The sequence below is a fragment of the Camponotus floridanus genome, unplaced genomic scaffold, assembly GCF_003227725.1.
Source record: "Camponotus floridanus strain SB8 unplaced genomic scaffold, Cflo_v7.5 scaffold4, whole genome shotgun sequence".
Taxonomy (NCBI): Eukaryota; Metazoa; Arthropoda; class Insecta; order Hymenoptera; family Formicidae; genus Camponotus; species Camponotus floridanus.
Genome location: NW_020229547.1, coordinates 2481010 through 2503770, shown reverse-complemented (window position 1 = coordinate 2503770; position 22761 = coordinate 2481010). Strand labels below are relative to the sequence as shown.

Genomic DNA, 22761 nt, shown 5'->3' with positions numbered 1-22761 from the left:
AACTTCATTACGTCGACATTATACGTTTGCATTGTCGATATCATCGCTACGGTCTATGCGCGTTTCCTCGATTGAAGAAGAAAAAAAAAAAAAGGGAAATCGATTACTCATCAAGAGAGCCCCGCGTCCCTATCTTCCGCAGGCATCGTCTATATCTACCGCGCAATTCTGTATTATTTCCATCGTTAGCGACGTTTCCTTCCCCTCCACGAGACTCGTGTAAACGGATAGAACGAATAAACGACAGTGGAGATTGCATCCCCGCATTGCAGCACGTGTTTTATAGCGAGGTTATCGTTAGATATATCTGCCCGTCGTACATTTTTCACACCCATATAAGCGCGTACGACTGTCATTTTCATCGCACATTCAGCGTGCATTTTCACTCGATTCTCACCGCTTATCCGGCGCACAAACTGGCGCTTTTCGATTCCTCCCCCTCCCCTTATCTTGTCACATTGAACTTTATAAATTAGACATTCGACGGAAGGGAGGGGATTCGGGGAGAGAATCGCGCCGCCATGTTTCGCATTATCGATGACGAACGGCCGGATGAACGGTGAAAATGTGAAGAATCTTCATCGACGCGCGGGAGGATCTTCCCGAATAAGACTTCCCTCCTCTTAGAACGGCCGCTTTTAGGTGCGGTGAGATTGCGCGGATCTGTATCACTTTGCGCACCCTGAATATCACCGGGACCAATCCTCACTGAGCTCCTCCGTGCTCTCCCCTATATATTCAAGATTATATCATACGTATCATAATACCAATGGAAAGGGACAGAGTCTCTCAACGGCTGTTCGTTGCCTACACGTGCGAAACACACGCGGGGTCATATTAGGGCGTACATTTGAGAGAACGTGTCTCTCTAAACGTCACGGATATATGCGTATATTTGTTGTGCCTGAGAGGAAAGGGAAGGGATGGCGAAGAGAGGGGGGGGGAGGGAAGGGAGAGAGGAAGTGCGGAGATAGACGACACAAAAGCATATCACATAGGCACATGTGCGATCAAGTGTATGGATCCCGCGAAACGTACAGTCGGCGTTTCATCCCGTAGACAATCGTCGTTTCTTCGACAAGATCAATCGTATTACGCGTTTCCGCGTTCGCGTGATTCGATATTTGGGGACACCGCCGCGTTCCTCTCGACTAAATTTCGAAATCCCAGTCAGTCGATCCCTGCATCACCGGAAACATCCCCCTACCCGTCTCGGTCTCTTATCGTCGACTCGATTCTCACGACGAGAGAAATTGATCGCGTTCAATACCCTAGCGTTAATGAGACTGTGAAAAGAAATATCCTGTAAATGTACCAAGACGACTTCACGATCCTTGGATTAATATTCTCTGTCACGCGCGCGCGCGCGCACACACTTTAAATTCTCCGAAAATCCATGATTTGCATCTATGTTTTGATTTGCAAATGAACAACACGCAATCGTGACTCTTCATCCTACTCGTAGAATAATATAATTATATAGCAATACCGGGCATGTTGCAGCCTTGATATTATTTATTGCGCACAATCGTTGCTTTTATACGTGCATGTGTCTATTCCGTTAATTAATAAATTCAACTTTATACACACCGAGTACCTGATGTTTCTCATGAATTGTTGTCCTTTTTCGTTTTGAGCTCGAAATTTCGCGACTTAATACGCATCTCTGCAATGACATTGGCAATGGGAAATTATCTTGAAATTTGTAACAATTTGCCAAATTTTACGTGGGTGTCTCTCTCTCTCATTTTACAATAAACAAATTACTGCCCGATATAAATAATTGCAGGTAGTTTTTCCTAAGCCACATATATGTTGAATCTGCTTATAGCGACAGCGTGGCGGAAAAAAAATGATTGATGTGTCATTGAAGAAGGAAATTGATGAAACGACGATATAAATGTCCCATCGCGCAAAACGATATAATGTCCCAACGACACAAATTACTTTCATACGGAAATCGGGTATAGAATGTACATTATTATTACAGGGGAAAAATACATTTTCAGATAGAATGAAGATTATTTACATCGTATATATCGTAATAATGGAGATATTATAAATATGAATTAATAAATTTCCATTACATGTAAATCAGGCTAACGTGAAAAGTTGAGAGCAAATTAGCATTTAAATAGCGCAAAACATGAAGCTCCAATACATAAAATTAATTAAACCATGAACTCTAAGTCCCCTTTGGACGTCCTCGCGAAGGGAAGATCTGCTTTTCTCAACAACGGAAACACGTGTCAGTTGTGAAAAAGAGATTAAAAAAAGTGCGGGAAATATAATTATTAAATATACATGTGCGTATATATTTTATGCGCTTATTAAAATAAATTCTCTCCACATTATTTTTAATTTTGTTAGCTTAACATATAACATATATTACGGTTTAATATATTTTCGATTCATATTTAAAGACCGTAGAGTCTGTTACTATATTCTCAATTTAATAAGCCACGAAATGCCAACCACGAAATATTTTTTTTCCCAGATTATTTCACGCGTATACTCCCCCTCTCTCTGATTGTATATTTTTAATTTTCGATTCTTTGCAAGTAATAATATCGATATATTGCGAAAACAAACGGATAAATAATCTCCAGTTTTTAATAGCACAATTACGGTTTATATATTTTATCTGATCTTTTGATATTTAAATTTTCAATTTGTCGATCGTTATACAAAAGACACGCACACAAACACACGAACACGTAAACACACAAAACGCACATATAAAATATAAAAGAATATCTTGATGTCTCGAATCGTTTCAAATACATTCGCGCGTGACACTTTTCGCCAAGTCGAATACCTATGTCATCCCCCTTTAGTCTGATGCCTAATAATAAGGTGTATGAATAATTTGTGCTGGGAGACCGTTTTCAACATTCGTCCTCATTTGTACGCGCTGCTATCGCTGCTTGAGTTTCACTCACAGTTCACAATCGCCCAGATTCTTTGTGCCTTATAAAGACTGAATTTCCATATCCAGGGTTGTGTATCGACTCTCCGTGTTACGTTCTTCTTATCCGCCTTGTCATTAGACTGTATACTATTGTCCGTGCTGTGCTGTTTGCGCGTTTGCTGAGTCGAACAACACTTGAGACAGATAACGCAGGAAAATCCGCTCGTGTAATTCAATTTGCCAATGGCAGAAAGAGTTGAGCACACTAATGACTATATTTTATAAATCACGATTTGATGCAAGTTTTTCGCAAAATACGCCGCTTCTCCAGCTCGTCATTTTAGGAACACAAAGAAAATCCCGACTGAAAGTGGAAAATAAAAATTCTTTAAATACACAAGTATTTAAATTAAATATTTAAATTAATGCAAATTATATGCGGAATATATTTGACTCGAATTTGCGCGCTGAAAAGCCATAGATCGCGTGTCAAATTGAAACGGGCGCGAATAGGCATATATCGTTTAAATGAAAGAATTTCCATCGCTCTCGCAATTTCCTACGTAGCAATAACACGGCGAGTATTACACGATCGTCAATCGTCATGCAGCCCTGTAAATGGAAGCCAGCCATAATTCGACCCTGACTAGACTATACCGCGTGTCGTGCCATACAAGTACATACATTCACGCGCGCCCACATACATTTCGCGGAATGCTCGCATGCATGTTGCAATATTCAACACTGTTGACTCGAAATAAGAAAGTAGAAAGAGAGAAAGAAAGAGAGAGAGAGAGAGAGAGAGAGAAAGAGAGAAAGAGAGAGAGCCTTGTGTCAGATCGATGCGGAGACTTGAAATGCCCTTCCTTCCCTCCCGAGAGAAAAACCAATCGCGTTAATTTAAAGGACGAATGCATCCACGCTTACAAGAACAATCTTCCGAGGCGATATTATACAATACATGATTAAGTCTCTGATATTTTCTCTCGGCTCTCCTCGTCGTGATAAAAATCTTCGTCTCAAGTAAGCCCGAATAGGTTTGAGTGAATTGCCCGGCAATTCGCGCCCAATTGTCTGAGGATATAAAGAGAGATACATCGTTGTTCGACCCTGTAGAGCGATCTTTACTTTATCCAAGAGTTTTTAAGTTCGGGACTAGAAGATTGAATGCGACACTTGAGACAGAGTACAAGTGGGGTTGCTTCACGTGCGATAGAGCCATCGATACTTAAAAGTCCTCCCTCGCGTCTCGAACGACCCTTAAAACGGCAAGAACTGGAGAGGGGAAGGGGGAAGGAGAGAGTATTGAAGAAAAAAAAGAGAACAAAATATAATAACGATGCATATCGGCGGCATACAATGAGCGCGCGCACACACACAACAGTTTTTAAGGGGAAAAAAGAGCGAGGGTGCACAGACGTGCGCGCGCGCGCACATTTTTGCGCCCCTACAGTTGCGGTGGCAAATATTTTATGGTACCTAAACTCTTTTCGTGACGGCCACAGCGTATAAAGATTATTAGCATGATTTATGCGGCGATGTGTATACTTTTCGCCGATCACCATCGCGTTCGCTCCTTTCGCTTTACGTTGACCAGACTGCTTGGGACGTCCGGATTCATCGCGAGAGTCGTATCTCGCTGCACCTCGTATGTATGTCGAGCGTTCGATCACATCGAACTTTGATCGTAAACAGGATCGCGATAACGCGCCACGAAATTGTTTAATGAATATCGATCGAGAGCTCTTTTTTGCGTGTTTGTTACGAGCGTCAACTTTATTCCAAATACGTTTGATTATTACTGTTAATCTCGTACATATTTTCATGCCAGTTTTGTAAATACGACATGAGAGATGGACGCGAGACCTCGCGGGTGTCTCGAAAATGTCTCGATTTAAAGGACCCGAGGAATTTGGCGATTCTAATCGACTGGGGCTCTCGTCGCCTTTCCGAAGCGTTTTCCGTTGGTTCCGCTGTCGTCCACTATCCGGATCAATGATGGAAGAGAGTCCAGTGATTTTCTAATACCAAGTTTTCTATATAATACGTAGTATCGATTAATAATTAATAATTAAACAGGATGCGCGCGGATGATGCGGGCGCAAATTGAGTCGAATTCTCTCTCTACGCGGTTCGGATGGCGAAAATTCGAAACATTCAATTGACAAAAATGTATCGCGATGCTGGGGGAGATTTATATACTCGATAATTTTCTCTCCGGAAATGAACAAAAATCTCGAGAAATATCTCGTCACGCGAACAAATACTTTGAACGCTCGCAAATTCACAAGGTATTCACTGAACACATCCGAACTCTCGTACAGAATTCGTCTCGGATCTCGAATCTTTTATCGAGCGTGTCCCAGAGTGTCTCCGGGAGGCGGCTACGACTCTGGATTTAACGTTAATCTCGCGCGAGAGGCATCGTCGTTTATACTCGAATCTCTCGCATCATCCGCGCTCACCGCAAATCATCACGAATTGTACAGTGCTCCGTTGTATCGCTCGACGATGTAAATACAACGACGAACGTCCGATAGTTTTTCTTTTTTCGGGAACACGTAGCTCAAAGCTGGGCGCGGCGGGGTGCTTAATCGATCCGAAGATATAATTCGTCGACGGTTTCTTGAATTTTCTCGCGTCCCCAAGATTCAGACGAGAGGCATTTTGACGTAACAACCGTCACGGGAATAATCAGCATTTTTTCATTAAAAACAATAATAAATTAATAAATAAATAAATCATTCTTCACGTGTATATATATATATCTTATCTTCGAAATGATTTTTATAAATATGGATTTATCTATTTATATCCACATATACGGCCTCGAGATACTCCTCTCGCGGATTAAACGCCCCGCGAACGTCCGCAATTGTATCGGTAGAGTATTAGGACAGATTCAAGAAAAAAGAAAAGAAAAGAAAAAAAAAAGAAACGTGTGCTCCCTCCTCCTCTTCCCCTCCTCCCCTCTTCCTCCCTCTTCTCCCTCGCACCAAGTGACCATGATCAAGTACACGCGCAATCACCGTATACGCGAATTCACCGCCCTCTCTTAATGCTTAACGATCCTTTTTGACTTTCGGTAGGTAGGCAAAGCGATATGATTTCGAATTGTACGGAAAGCGACGTGTCTCGCCGACGACGACGCCGATGTAAATTTATATATATATTCGCATGTCGTCGAATTACGTCTCCATTATGTTACATTACCCGCTGATTTTATCATTGCTATTATTATTATTATTATCGTTATTATACATACGCGACACTTAAAGATATACGCGAAGTAGCTTGATGTAAGAGGCAAGGGCTGCAACGCGATCTTGGCCCCTTATCGGGGACAAGATGACGATGCGCGCGTTCCTTCTGGGAGAGCGATTCGAAGTGATGTTGCCATCGTCGATATTATCGTATATATCGACGACATTATAATTTATTCTTGTAACGTCATTATATATCGTTATCGCTAACGGTCGCCGCGATCCTCATCGGCATCTTTCGCGACAGAGTCACCGTTATATGTAATGATACACACACATGAGAGTAATTTGCGCTGCGCTAAATCTCGCGTTCGACCAGTTTCGATGGATAGATAAGTGGATAGATTCAATTTCTCGTGATTGATACACATATACATATTTACGCATACACACACACACACACATACACATACACGTTGCGTATCGCGGCCGATGATGATCGTGATGCAATCGAACCAGAAAAAATAAACAGAAGCGGGACACAAAGGCGAATTAAATATAAATATATATCTATCACTATATCGAGAGTTGTGCGCTGCGTTTACGCGATTTAAGCTAGTTCATTTGTAAATAAAAACTATTTGACTCTTTGACCTCCCGTGATGTGTTAATTGACCCTGTGTAATTACTCTCCTACGTCCATCGAGACTTAGATAAACCGAGGGAGGGTAGAAAAATCAAATCCCCTTTATTATATCCCGATATCTAAGATCTCTTTCCGTTATTTACGTCGTGGAGATACGATATCGCGCGCTGCGGAAACAATTTATGAGCGGTACAGAGTCAATATCGTCCCTCCCTCTCTCTCGTCCGAGGGCGATATTGCCTCGTAAGTCGTGAGCATCTTGCGGAGAGTGGAAATTAATTATAAAGCGCTCTCAAGCCACGCAAGCTAACTGCTGATACGTAAGACACATGCCGGTGTTGTCCGCCAGCGTGCCGGTCGTGTTGCTCCCGGGGCCGAAAGCCACCCTTATACGGAAGGGCGTAGTCCAGGTCTCCACGCGGCAGTTGCCCTCCGCATCGAATTCGTCTCGTCTGCACAGCGAGTTGCCGCAATGCTCCAGATTGCAGACACCCGCCACGTTGTTTCCCGGCTGGAACAGACATACGTATTTTCCGCTGCGGTCTAATAAACCAAATGTAACTTATTACATAGCTTACTCACCTTACTCTAATATTTTATTTTATTTTATTTTATTTTATTTTATTTCATTTTATTTTATCGGGATCAAATTGTTTTCAACTTTAGCGAATTGGTATTTACTCAGGTGTCTCGCGTGGTTACTTTGCATTAATCAAATTGATTAATAACTGATGTACAAAAAAATAGAAATTTTTTCTTGCCTTTGTAAAATTAATCAATTCTTATTAAAAATGCGATGAGAAAAAGAAATATAACACTATTTTTATTAGCTCTAAATTTCCTGATGTAATATTGAACTTTTTTAACAAAATAAAATATTTAATTTAAAAAAATAATACACGTAAGCTTGAGAATTTAATATTAAGGCTTCAAGGAATTTAATATTAAAGCTTAAACGATTTTTCCGACCAGTTTTCATGTCTTTATTGGACTTCAGGATGTATCATTTATAATAAAAACAGACAAATCATCTTCATGAGATTGCGTGTGGCTGATGGAATATTTAGATAACTGATAGTTTACTTTTGTACATTTTATGTTGAAGCGAAGCCACCAAGCAAAAATAATAATTACTTTCGTAATCTTTAGACTCTCATATCATATGAATGGCAAAAGCACATTAATTATACATTATTTCTTAACGAACCACGGCGCTTCACTATAAATGAATTAGTAAGGATGTGATTCAGAACTTGTCTCGGTTTCTTAATTTACGACTAAAATAATGATGATATGTTGTCTTGATTAAAGGAATAATTGCATGTTTCTGAGATGAAAAAGTCAAGAAGAAAATAAAGACTCATAAAAAATAAAAATTAATTAAAAATATTAAATATCAATTTTTTTCTATAAAAATTAATAAGAATTGATTATTTCAGAGGCAAGAATATTTGTCATGTTTACCAGCATAATAGATTTATTTTATTTTATTTCAATTTAATTCAATTTGATTAAATTTTTTTTCTTTTTTTAATTATATTTGTCATGTTTATCATGTTTAGCATAATAGATTTATTTTATTTTATTTCAATTTAATTCAATTTGATTAAATTTTTTTCTTTTTTTAATTATATTTGTCATGTTTATCATGTTTAGCATAATAGATTTATTTTATTTTATTTCAATTTAATTCAATTTGATTAAATTTTTTTTCTTTTTTTAATATTTCTTTATCATGCTAGCTACATCTACACGATAACAATTAAATTAAAAAGAAGAAGAAAACGAGTTTGATATTGATTTCCATAAATGAAATTTTAAAATTAAACGCGCGACGTACCGTAATAAATTCCTCGAAATCGCAAGGGATAAGTATTCTGTCCCTGCAACGTGTCCCGATCGCCGGGGCCGCCGAATTCGTGCCGGTGGTGAGGACCATCTCCTGCTGCTCGGGCGATCCCGCTCCCGAGCCTTCGACGACATCCGCGTTGGAGTTATTCGCGATGCTGTTTAGATCGACGACGGGGGAAGTGGAGACGTTTCCGTTGCTCGTGACAGGAGCCGCAGGAACGTTCGTCGCGTTGGTCCTGCCGGTTCCTATCCGAAAAGAATCCGGCGTGCACGGCTGATAAGCGATACCGCACATGTCCCTCTCTTGACGCACGCACAATAAGTGATCGTGTCCGGCGAGATATCTGCCGTTCGGCAGATAATTGAATGTCCTCAGCGTGCCGTTTGGCGAGCGAAAATATTGGAGACACCCAACTGGCGCACGTTGCTCGAAGCCCAATTGCACCACGCGCATCTCCCACATTCGTGACTGCAGGCCGCTTGGCAGACGGAAGTTTAAAGTGATCGGTTCGTTGCCTTCGCTTGCGTCCACGTATACTATTAAAAATATATGTTTACGTGTATACATACTTATGTATGTAAAACATATAATATATATAAATAAAAATATATAATAATATATAAAATATATAAAAATATGAAATATATATACTCTTGGACAAAATTAACGCATAATTTTTTTTTCACTTTTTCTTTAAAAACTGATATTTAAATTTTAACGAAAAATTTTAAAGAAAAAGTGAAAAAAAAACGATGCGTTAATTTTGTCCAGGAATATATATGTTTCTTTGAGCTAAAACAAACGCATTCTATATTTAAATCGCTCTATAAATTTTGTTGCGAAAAGGAAGTTGTAAAATACAAGGAGAATGAAGAGACCCAAGCTCTCACCGTGTTGTCCGCTATTCCATCCGCACAGTTCGAAAGATCTTCTGCCGTTATTAATTACCATAACATCTCCATCGCATACGCCAGTCATTGCATTTGGTTGGCCCTGAAATTTGTTTTTAATTTCTCTTTTTCTCTCTGACTTATTTACAATAAGATTATACATATAATGCTCCTAAATTGGACGTCTTTTCAATAGCAGACTCCAATTTAAAGGATTTTCTTTAGCGAAAATATCAATAATTTTTGAATTCTGAACGATTGAAAAAGAAGAGCTTTTCGTAAACTAAATCTTGTCATAAGTCAAAAGTTGAAATAAAACTACAAGTTTTGTAAAAAATTGAAATTAGGAATAATAAATGTAATAATTATACAATAAATAGAGATGTATGAAATTTTCATTATTTATTATAATTTTATGTTTGTGTAATTTTATATATGTTTTTTACAAATTCTTTAGTTAATTTCAGATGAAATTTACTTTAATAGGGTTTTCATTTAAACTTAGTTATAGAATAAGTAAATAAGTTGAAAACTCTTGCAAAAAATAATGACCGCCCTCAACATTTTCGCTCCAGAAAAATCGACTTTAAAAAATTAACTAGACAATTTACTGGAAAGGACATCCACTTAAAAGGACATCCACGGAACTATTATATATTAATGTATTTAACCATTTTTTTACACAAAATGCAATAACTGAATATTGATTTCTCAATAAGAAAGCATTGTCGCGGTTTCTGGAAGAAGAGGGTTTCATTTACGCGCATCGTGTTAGCATCGACATTGTCTTGGCAACTTGCGGAATATTAGAGTTTAGGGGAATCGACGTTTGCGATTGGCCGAGGCGGATCCCGCCGGTGGATAACGTCACAACAATGAGACATATCCCTGAAACTTACAATGTTAAAATGGACAAAGTCGATCCTCAACTGGCTGACCTCCGTATCGATCTTCCGTACAACCACCGTACAGTTCATAGGCCGGTCGATGAGGTTGGGAAAACCAGGACTGGTCACATAGGTCAGATTATTCTGTACCTCGTTGTCGCAGCTTGCCGTGACTGAAAACCACATTAATTGACCGGCACAGTTAACGGGATAGAGTTGCGGTACCGTATGTTTCGAAATATTTAATTAGACAGCAGAGTCAATCTAATGCGACTCCTCTTCCTAATTTCATGGGATTACGCGTCTATGGTCTAGTTTCCACCGAAGTCTTCAATCCAATTTTGCTTCCGTGCACATCGAATTTAACGTACTGTTTCTACTGCAAGTATATTAAAAACGAGAAAGTTTTTGATATTTCAGTAAAGCCAACTTTTGCTTTTTTGAATATAAACAAACAATTTTTGAAGAATACATCAAATATAGTTAGTCGAATAAAAAGAAAAAAGACCACGTTTATTTTTCATTTTTCTAAATAAATTTTTCTTGAAATTGTTTCCATCGGTTGAGGATTTTAATCTCTCTTTGAAAATGAAAAGTAGAGGTTGACATTATTTACTTTTAAGCGTTTCTACCGATTAAATTCAATTCTGTATCAATTCGCTGCCACTCCGATAAAATTTACGGATCGAAGAGGGAAGTAAGCGTAGTCAGACGCATTTTCCATCAATTTAAATTTGGTTCTACACCGCACTAGGTACGAAGTAATGGAAACTAGATATATAAATCCTATATAAAAAATATCGAATCGATTATCATTTTAAAATCGTCAAAATCGCATTCGCGATTAATAGGATTGTATAGATGCAGGAATAATAAATTGGCGCGTGTCCAATATTGAAGTTACTCATATAATGACGCTATTAGCCTTCTAAAGTTAAGTGGGAAATCGGACACCTGAGTTCGATATTGAGTTAACTTCTCTAAGAAATAGCTAGTAAAAGCTGCTGTTTTTCATTACTTCTCTCACACGTATGGTCTCTGTACGTTAAATAATTCTTTCGAAACAATTTTTTAAAGTCAATCGACTTTGCACGAATTGATTTATATATAAAAGAAAAAATCGTCATAACTTCAATGCTAACTCTTCGAAAAACATTCAATGCAAACTTCTGCTTCTCCTATATAAATCAAATATAATAATTTTTTGAAACATATTCTAAAATTGCAATTAATTTTAAATGCAATTAAATGCAATTAAAATTAATCTATATAAAAAACCCAAACTCAGATGTACAATTTTTTGTTAAATATCGACTTTATTTTACGAATTAATTTATATAAAAAAAAATCAATTTGAGTTCAATGCTTTCTTAAGAAATATAAGTTTCTACTTCATCGTTTCTTATCGTTTTATATGGTACGTTTTATAATTATAATAATAATTTCTTTATAAAACGATTTTTCAAAATTACAATTAATTTTACGTAAAAGAGATATGACATAAATATCTAAATTCAAATATATACAATTTTATACTGATCAATTAATATAGATTTTATATCGATTGATCTATAAAAAAATCAGATACTCGAATTTGACGCTAATTTCTTTAAAATGATATTCAACGCAAGCTTTTGATTTTTTTGACACTATATTATATACTATGTATCAGTATATAATAATATTCCTGTAAAACAATTTTTCAAAATTACAATTAATTTTGCGCAAATTAATCTATATCTAAAAAAAACTTAAATTCGAAAGTAGGCATAAATTATAATCATTATTATTACTAGTTGTTCGAGCAGAATTGGTTATTCTTGTCGAAAGTTCTTGATCAAAATTCATATCCATGGACGGATTAAGTGCGAATGCCAGACATTCTAACATTTTCGCAAACTATCCGCCCTAAACGTTATCGCGTGACATTCTAGCGACCAGCCTCCGGTTTCGATAACGAGTTCTCATTCAGGTATTCAGTGACCGTTTTAGAATCTCGGAGCGCTTTCAGTAACCCGCCGCTCCGGTTAGGAAGAAGCAGTTACCGCCTTTGCATGTAGATCTTACTTCTTCCATCCCGTAACGGGGTGGAAACTTGGTGGACAGTATAAAAAATGTATGAACGTCTGATGTCGCGCGTTGCATTCAACGGTAAAAAGAGTACAAAAAGAAAGAGATACAGGAGGATAGCTTTTGCGAGAAGCACTCGCAAACACAGCGCATTTATGGTATCGTGCTTACGTACGCGTAATATCCAAGATTCCATTTAGATATGCACAAATATATGTAGATATGTACAGATATGTGTACAGATACTTTTCTCTTGAAATCGATACTAATTCTATATAATAATTATGATTCTTGACAAATTTGCACTAGGCGTTTTCGCTTATTTGTATCAAAAAACATTTTAAATATATTTACTGTACATTTTAAATATCTAAAACTTAAATATTTTGATAAAATTTATTTCGATGAAAAAAAAATTGCAGATCTGAAGAAATAAGGTTTGAGATTCGAGTAAAAAAATATAATTTATATATTATCTGAATAAATTTTTAGAATAAAAATAAAATTTTAAAAATTAATTTAAACAAAAAAAATTTTAATATAAATATGTGATAAGTTATCACAAAGATCTGCATCTATAAATATACAATATAAATTTTCTTTCCTATCGTTCTTCGCCGCTCATTATATAATCGCCGTTCTAATCTCGTATAGAAGCTATGAGGAATTATTTATAGCTAAAGGTCATGTTCATACATCTTTGATCGTGAAAGCATTAGGAATTTGTTTTGTTCGTGTTATAGAATTCTTGTAAATTCACATAAGTGCACATACGCACACAAATGTGCGCGAATATATGCATCCTCTTTACATTGTATCTCGAAATTCATATCAATAAATCATATCATATGTATTGCATATACATAAATTATTACAGGAAGACGCGATAGCAAAACTCGGGCATGCAAGATGCATCGAGAAGCAGACGTACTAGTAGGAAGTGGTGTTCGGGAAATCGGTCAAGAATCCGTACGTACGGTATGGCCCTGTTTTCGACAGAGCATGCACCGTGGCGGAAAGAGCGGATGGATGCAGACCGGATAAAAAGCAACAAGGAACAATTGAACGAAACGGAGACGGAAGATGGAACGGTCGCGAAAAGCCTAGCTGTATAAGAACTGCTTCCGCGTTAAACGAGAGACTTGGAGACTTTAAAAAAAATGCGATATAAATTAAAAAAATACTCATCTATTTTTTAGTAAAATTTCACGATCGAAATATACTTGAACATACTTGAAAAAGAAAATCGCCGTAAAAAGTTATTTTAATTTAATTAAAAAGATATCTCTTTAAAAATTTAATATTATTGCATTTAACGAAATATTTCTCGTAAATATGTAAATTGATTAAATTAAATTGCTTGAAAGTAAATAAGATTCGCTAAATTTTCATTTACATATACGTCTGCGAAGTATCCTTTCGCGCTAAACGGTCCATTAATGCACGTAAATGATACATTACTTCATAAATTTTAACTTAATTTTCGCTCCTTTCTGGAATTTAATGAAGCGGTTATATACAAAATTATTAAATCTAATCTCTTGAAAATTAAAGCACTTGACCACTTAAATTTCAGAATTAAAAATACCCATAAAATGTCCATTTTGCAGCAAACTCAAATGAATTTTATAAAGTGCAATATTGAATTGAAATTCTCAAAAAATGTATCATTAGAAATTAAAAAGTTACTAAATACAATAACATTTTGAGAAAAGCATCTTCAAATTCGTGAAGAAATTGTCGGGCTTCTCACACAAAATTCTATTCAAAATAAATCTAAAAAACTTCACGATTACAAAAAAAAAACAAATATCAATTCTAATGATATAATGTACCTTACGATTTATCGAAATTCTACGAATTAATGTATAATGCATATCATTAGTGTTAAATTATCTCCTTTAAAATAGTTTAAATGGAAAATATATGCGCTCAGCTATGTCCGATCACATTCACGAATTTCGAAAACACATAAACAAGACGTTGGACCCGTTGTACCCCTCTCAGTGACCGCGCCGAAAGGCAATTAAATAACTGTATAACTCGGCTTTCAAGTTCTTTCTCGTCGTGCGAGCTCTCGTACCGTTCCTCTTCCTTGCCTTTCTTCTTCGAGTGCTCCCTTTCACGCTATCGAGGAGAACGTGTGCCGCTTAAGAGAGAGAAGTCTCGGAATTACGCCTGGTCGTCTCGATACCGTTAAATTGAGGAGTGGAGGGAATTCATTGATCGATTTGGCATCAATTGCGCATCGCCTTTAAACACTGAAGATACATGCTAATCCTGATTAAAAGCTTTCGTGCGTGTGTAAGTGATGTGTCATCGCGATCAATTATTTCAATTTAAGCCTATACGAAACCGTTTTGTACAGCCACGTATTTAAATGATTATGTAGAGAAGAGAAGCAGATCGAAAAAAAAATTACATGATATATTTGAAGATTTCTGCGATACATCGTGTGTAAATAATTTAATTTAATTTAAAAAATGTCTGTTTAAAAAATTAATATTACCGTGTTTAACGAAATATTTTTCTTAAATATGTAAATTGATTAAATTGCATGAAAATAAGTAAGATCCGCTAAATTTTTCATTTTATAATGTCTACGAAATATTCTCTCTCGTTAAACGTTTCATTAACGTATATAAATGATACATTACTTCATAAATTTTAGTTAAATTGTCTCTCCTTCCTTGAATGTATGCAGCAATTAAATACAAAATTATTAGGTCTAATACTTTGAAAATTAAAGCGCTTTGTAACCAATTAAATTTTAGAATTAAAAATGTTCACAAAATGTCTATTTTGCAGCAGGCTCAAATGAATTTTAGAAAGTATAATATCGAGTTAAAATTCTCGTTAGAAAAAAATTTATCGTTAGAAATTAAAAAGTTGCTAAACACAATCATGTGTCATTTGAATTATTTAAATTTAAGCCTATACACGAAACCGTCTTGTACAGATACATATCTAGACTATGTAAAGGAGAGAAGCAGTTTAAAAAAAATTACATGATATATTTGGAGATTTCTACGATGTATCGCGGATGTCAAAGCGAGTTTGTCAAGTCGATATTCGGATTATCCTTCTCTCGGAATGAATCGGCGTGCTGGCTCATAGCGAATTTTATGCAATATTTCGCGCTTCTACGATGACAGATATAACTCGCATACGTACGAGGAATGAGGGAGATAACTCACATATGCAGCAGACGCCGAATCCGAGAGCGCACGGTCCGTGAGACACTCCGTGCTGGATGCGACACTCGTATGTGTTCATGCATATTCCCTGACGTCGTTTGTCCTCGGACAGGCACTCTTCCTCCACCGGAACGGGAAAGAAATTTAGCACTGCACAAAACGAGCCAGTAAAGCGCGAAGAAGGATCAAACTCTACTCGATAACTCTATTCATTTTTTGCGATTATTCTTTGGTCACTGAGTGAATGAATTTCAGAGGTGTAAAATAAATAGGATTACACTCTCTTCTCCTCTCTTGTAAAATTCGATAGAAATTATTTACGATTCAACACTTGCCCTCCTTTTCATTTTAATTTAATGCTTATTTGCATTTATTAACAAAACAATTTTTCAAGAAAGCCTTCAACGAAAATTTAATTTTGTCCAATTTCTCAAAAATAATCTACTCTCATAAATTCACAAAATAATCAATTATATTGTATTTCATGCGTGTCTTCTTAAAAGCGAAATAATACGTCTTGATTGAAGGATCGAACGAGTGATTTGAAAATAATAATATTTGTCAAACGATTGTACGATCATTTGTTACATTCACACACTACTTAGAATGACTTTTGTGACTGACTTTTATAAAATTTACAGGATCCCTTTGTACATCGCAAAGAGAAGAGGGTCTATTCTTTACTTTTCTCTCGAATAATAAAGAAACAATGTAATGGCGAACTAAAACTGTTGACTCGAGGGATAACGTGGAATTTTATTCAATTTTTTGCGACTTAAGGGATGTTTCGTATGTACAATCCCAGCAAAAAGTAATTGAAAATCAATATTGACGAATATCCACTTTTGGTATATTTTGAGTATAAGAAATTGTGTGGAATATACAATTTGATCTTAGCTACAGCGCAGAGATGTATTTTTAATATTTATTGCGTTTTTACTGAAATATTCCGAATTTTGTTAATCGAAATGATTAACTTTTGGCAGAGAATTTTGCCTTGTGACAGATACATGGCTAACTTCATTAAATTATATTTAATATCTTTTTAACCAATTAGTACTTGTATAATATTATTTGACCAAATATTTCCTCTGTATCTAACTTTTGAAAATTTTAAACAAATTCTAAATATTATTTCCATGTGTTTTTGTCATTTGAATCGACGTGGTTATATGTTTCCCATAAGAACACATGTTAATTCGGTGCAAATTAAAATCCTTAAAACTTGTGAACGCTTTAGTGAATCGATTTAAAAATTGTACTGAAGATTCTAAACATATATAAGGACATTCTGTACAATTTTCATTAAATTCTCAATATTTTGAAAATAGGTTTTACAAAAACATCCTTAAGGAACGCGACAATTATTACATTATAATCTTCGCCGCGTCATAATCCAGTAATAGTGTAGTGTCATATATATTTTAAATTTTATTTCTTCTCTTCTGAATAAAAGCTCTCTCTCCGAAGATGCTTACTCGCAACATTCTACGTTCGTTTCGTTTAACTCACCCCTAGATGACCATTGATTTATGTCCTGCTCGTTGGAGTTATATCTTGCTTTATTCGCCCCGCGATTCGACCAGAGATTCAACCCCAAGAGCGACCATTGATGCGTCTTCTCCGGCAACAGGAGCATCAAGCCGACGCTATTCAGCGTGCACCGGATACCATTTTCCGTCGACGATGCTCTAGACACCTCAAGACCGACGCATAAGACGACGAATATCCCATGACAGCGTGAAAGCATAATAACCACTGGTTATCGGTGCCCGCGAAATCGCATTCCCGACGTCTGCAGGGGCTCATCTGTGTTAACCGAAGACCGCGCTGCCGACTGATCGTCAACGGGACCATGCGTGTCAGGCCCACGCGTCGGGGCCCTCTCTCTCTCCTGCCACCAGCCATGATATATCTCCGCGCGCATTTATATTCACCGGCATATTTTCATATGTAGGTTTATTTTCTTCGAGATGGTTGATGGAGGAAACGTATATCGCGTAACGGTTTACAGATAAATATATTTTAATACACTTTTTCAACGATTATATTTGTAAAAAACGAAGAAGAAGAGAGATTTCGACAGCAAAAAGAATAATAATGAATTGAAAATTAATAAATATTGAGAAATAAATAAAAAGAAAATAAAGGAAAATAAAAAAAATATTTTCAACGTGGCATTTTTGTCACTAATGCTAATTATTTTTTAAATTATTTTATTAAAATATATTTATCTTTGTTAATTAATGATGGCCATCTATTTCTACTTACAAAAATAAAAATAAATCGTATCATGTCGATAGAAAAATGTCATTATTAATAGTATATTCTCTTCACGTAATTTTCGCTAATTCTGTTATAATTCTGTTATGCTATGATTTTATTAATAAACTCTTTTTCATATATATTATATTTATATGTAATTATAATATTGTATTTATGTATAATATTATAATCACACATACGTACACACACACAAGTTTTGAATAAATATTATTTTAATTTTGACGAATATTTAATGTAAGAATATTAATTGTCAAAATATCGAAGGCTAATTTATGATAAATTCGCAATCAAAAATTGTAAGATCTATAAATTTTCTATTAAAAAAAAATGAATAGCAATAAAAATATACTAGTAGTAGTTTCATCAATTCTTTAAACTACCTGTAATATATTTACCTCCTGTAGTATAAGTGCATCTCGCATACTATTGTATCGATGTATATTTTAACTCCTCTTATCAACAGTTTTTACATTCCTGAATTATCATCAGATGACTATTCGTCTCATTTTACGTGTTCACTCCATCGCTTTCATTTCTCACTGCTGATAAAATCGCCATTTAAATACGCATTTAGATTACATACATAAATTATAGAACATGAAGAACACATCTTATGTATAAATAATTTATATATCCATAATTAGCTGCATTATTTATTACATGTTTTTATAAATTACTATTATAATTATATAATACTATAGTTATAATTACAATACAATTTACAATTTACAATTGATGATGGTGTACGTATTACAAATAATAGAGAAAAAATAAATAAAATTTTAAAAAAATATTTCGAAGATACTTAAACAAGATATCTATGAAGTTAAAGACATAAGGCGCACAGCGGCATATTATATTATTCATTGTAAAAAAGCGCGGAATCTGGTGAGCCATGCTTCTAACTATTAATTTAAGCAAAAAAGCTTATTCACATGTAAATCTTTCGGTATTTATTTTATTATTTTTACTCGATTTGCTAGATCTGCTGTGACGTCGCATAGCATAAGTACAGTAACGAGCTACGTTATGAGCATCCTAGCATAAATTAAGAAGCACACGTCATTTTGACGTTCCAAACTGATCATTTTTGGTCATATGTCGTCAAAATGACTGATTTGTTACATGATTTTATATTGACGTCTTGATATAATTTTGATATAGTCTTGACATTATTTTGACGTCATTTTTGAGTAATGATTATTTTATTATTAATGTCATTAGTTAGTATAATACATCGATCCCATAAAAAAATCTTTAAAAATTTTTATATATGTTCGAAAAAACATGGGAAGCAATCTAGGTTCAGTAACGCAATGGAATTTGATGTAATTAGTTTTCCTTCATGGAAAAGTATAATAATATAAAGTTTTAATGTCATTTGTAATAATGTTTTAATGTCATGTATAATGAAAGTATAATAATATAAAGTTTTAATGTCATTTGAATCTGTCGCCGCTCGTTCGTTACATTCGGCATAGCGATTGGCGTGTTATCGCGCGAATTTCCAATCGATGTCACAAATTAATATTCTTGGTACACTGACGCAGTCGATAACCTTTCCCTGACATAACGCCTATGCGATGCAGTTGGCAAAGGGAGGGATGTAAATCCTCTGTCTCTTCGGCACGTCTCACGACTTTTTCCAAAAATCATCTTTGCCAGTCTATCGATGATCATCTTTGCGAATTTTTTCTCTACGTTCTTTTACTGAGAAAATACGCCAAATGAATGAAGCCTCAAGAATGAATTTCCCTGTCATTCGTTTTTCCTTTCTATCACTGTGCAAATAACGACAAACCGCTTTCTGAATAATGATATGTTTTTAATAATTTACGCAAAAAGTAATTGATTCTAAATCGACGGATTTATATATATATATATATATATATATATATATATATATATAAAATATATGTATATACATATATATATTTTTTAATATAATATCTCCAACTATTATACTAAAAATTAATTATACTGAAAAAAGTGATATAATCCCCAAAAACTTACCTTTTTAACAAAAAGGTAAAAAAGGACGCTAAGTTCATGTAAATTGTATCTAACTGTTGTTTTATCTACAAAAATGATATGTAAAAATTGTGCCAATTAAGGGTAAAAATTTATACAAGATAAATAAAAGTTTAAGGAAGAAAACTTGTACAAGTTAACTTGTACAAATTAATATAAAACAAAAAAGTGAAAAAAATTTAATTAAAAAAACTTGGCTAATTTAATGAATTATTATTATATAGTCATTATACGTGTTCTTTCGATAATTTTTCGTGTAATTTACAAAAGAATATATTTCATATAACTTATAATTATAAATACATTTTTTATATACCATTATGTAAAATATGATTATAATAAAATTAAAATTATACAATATTAAAATATAATTATAATACAATTATAATATTATTTGGTAATGCTATCAATATCAAATATTTAATTTTCAAATAAGGTAAATTAGTATCCAAATAAGGTAAATTAATAACATATAATTATTATATATTAATAATTTATAATTTATAATAATTGATAATTTGATTTTGTTAACATTAATATTTCAACTTAATATTATGGAACATACATATATAATATTTTTAATTTTTTAAATAAATTATGTTATTAATATTATTTTTAATTTTCCTAAAAATAATATATTTTTTTTAATTTTTAAAGCTTAATTTAATTTTTAAAGCTTTCTTAAAGATAAATTTAAGTTGGATGTTATTTATATTTTAAATTTATTTCTCTAGTTTTTTTAATATGATACTGGGATCATATCAAAAAAGCTGAAAATAAGATTAAAATATAAATAGTATTGAAATATTAAAATCCTAACGATTTTAATAATTCTAATAATTCTTTATTTACTTTTAAATCACCAATTATTTGAAATTTGGAAAAAAGGGAAAGGATTCCTAATCATATACCCTAATCGCGTATCCTAGTCGCGTGCCATAATCGCGAGCCCTAATCCCGAACCCTAATCGCGAACCCTAATCGCGTACCCTAATCATGTGATACTAATTAAATTTTGCGTAGTCGATATTCATTCTTCGAATCAGTTAAACTTATCTTTCCTGGTTACTTTCTCACAGGAGGTAATTACTCCTTTTATTGCCGGCTTATTTTAATATTACTGGCAAATAAGCGCAAAGATTTTACTTGCGCTCATTTGCGCTTATTAATGATTTATTAAACGCGCTTAAATTGAGGAAAAAGAAAACTCCTTTTTTTGCCGGCTAATTGCCGGCAGAAGAGCATAAACATTTTGTGCTCATTGACGATCGTGTGACTTTACGATCGTTCATTACACATTTATTTAAACATAACTATTTTAATTGAGATAAAACCAAATTATCAATCAAAATTCATTAAAAATTCATTAAATTTCATAGTAATATATAATTTAATATTATGTTAATAATATAAATTTTTATAATAGTATATAATTTATGATAAAATAAAAAATTAAAATAACATTTATGTCATTTATTATCATTCTATTATTTTTAATAATTTAATTAATTGATTATTTGGCTTTACATCAATTAAAGCAAAATTCAGAAACTGTCTATAAACAAATTCTACAACATGAATGAGCTATAAGAAATTAAAATAAAATCCGTATGCGTTACAAAAATTAATTAGTGTTACATGTAATTGATAAAATTACTAGTATTCTGTATATTCGAAAATTAGATAAAATTGATACAAATTGAAAAAAAAAAATCTTTTCTATCATCTTTCTTTTTTAATTAACACTTTAATTTACTTTTATAATAGATGCAATGTATATCGAAAAAACTTATTAAATGTTATTTAATTTAATGTATTTTAGCTTATCCATTTGATAAGATAATGGATTTACCTACAATCTACATCTACAAACTCTACAAATCCATTACTTCAAAATTAAATAAAAGTTTTTCACTCACCGACACTGATGCGCAACAGCGGAGTTGTCAATACTGAAGCTACGTTGTCTATAACACACAAACATAAAATTCAAACTTTTAAAATAATTAATATTTCAGCAACTTTATAGCAACTCTTAAAATAATTAATATTTCATTATATTTCATTATTCAATTATAAATTTCATATTCAATTATTTTTATATGCACCAAATTTTACATCCAATGCACTCAATAAATATATAAATAAAAAAATAAACAAATATATAAAGATGTAATAATTTTTCAAATTCTGAAAAAAATTATTTTTTAAATAGAAACTTTTATAGGAATTACATAAAATCTTTTTTCTTTTAATCTTTTTTGTTTAAATCATTCAAATAATAAATCAAATTAATACGTATATGTAATATAATAATTAATATAAATAATAATACTAACCATCAGGTTGTTCCGCTGATGCAGGATGCCTTCCCTAGGCCTGCTCCTCCTCTCAGGTCATCAGTTGTTGTTGCGTCGATCTATAACATATAAATAGAGGATTCAAATTGTAGCAGCGTCCAAAATAATTAACATTTCAAAAAATTATTATTGTATGCATTGAATTTTATATTTGATGTATACAATAAGTAGATTAATAAAATAATTATAAATTTTGGAAAAAAAATATTATTAATAATTCTCTAACGCAACTTTATAAAAGCTTATACTTTTACAAGATTGTAGCTAAAGAAACCCTTTTCTCCAATTCTCTCTTATTTAAATCATGTAAGTAAAAAATTAAATTACGCGATTAATTACGCCCAATTAAATTGCGCACATGCAATTATAATAAATATTCAATATATAATTACAAATAAATAAATTACTTACCAGAAGATTGCTCTACC

General features: G+C 33.7%; 1 protein-coding gene across 2 annotated transcripts; it reads right to left on the bottom strand.

Moving 5' to 3' along the window:
* Positions 1-5783: 5783 nt before the first annotated feature.
* Positions 5784-17473, bottom strand: LOC105251804. 2 transcript variants are annotated; one of them, XM_011258829.3, is made up of 6 exons: positions 17169-17473; positions 15657-15806; positions 10402-10562; positions 9503-9605; positions 8601-9148; positions 5784-7271 (listed from the first exon to the last, which is right to left on the bottom strand). In XM_011258829.3, exons 1-6 carry the CDS (start codon positions 17404-17406, stop codon positions 7053-7055), a joined length of 1419 nt encoding a protein of 472 aa, XP_011257131.1. In that variant the 5' UTR covers positions 17407-17473; the 3' UTR covers positions 5784-7052. The 2 variants fall into 2 exon arrangements, with proteins under 2 accessions (XP_011257131.1, XP_025267177.1); XM_025411392.1 differs by lacking the exon at positions 15657-15806.
* Between the last annotated feature and the right edge of the window lie 5288 nt (positions 17474-22761).

Excerpts from the sequence above, each read along its gene's own strand:
- LOC105251804 (XM_011258829.3), bottom strand. The coding sequence starts at position 17,406 with ATGCTTTCACGCTGTCATGGGATATTCGTCGTCTTATGCGTCGGTCTT. Across the intron at positions 10,563-15,656 it reads ATTCGGCGTCTGCTGCATAT|TCACGGCAAGCTGCGACAAC; the intron begins GTGAGTTATCTC and ends TGTGGTTTTCAG. Across the intron at positions 9,606-10,401 it reads ACTTTGTCCATTTTAACATT|GGCCAACCAAATGCAATGAC; the intron begins GTAAGTTTCAGG and ends AACAAATTTCAG.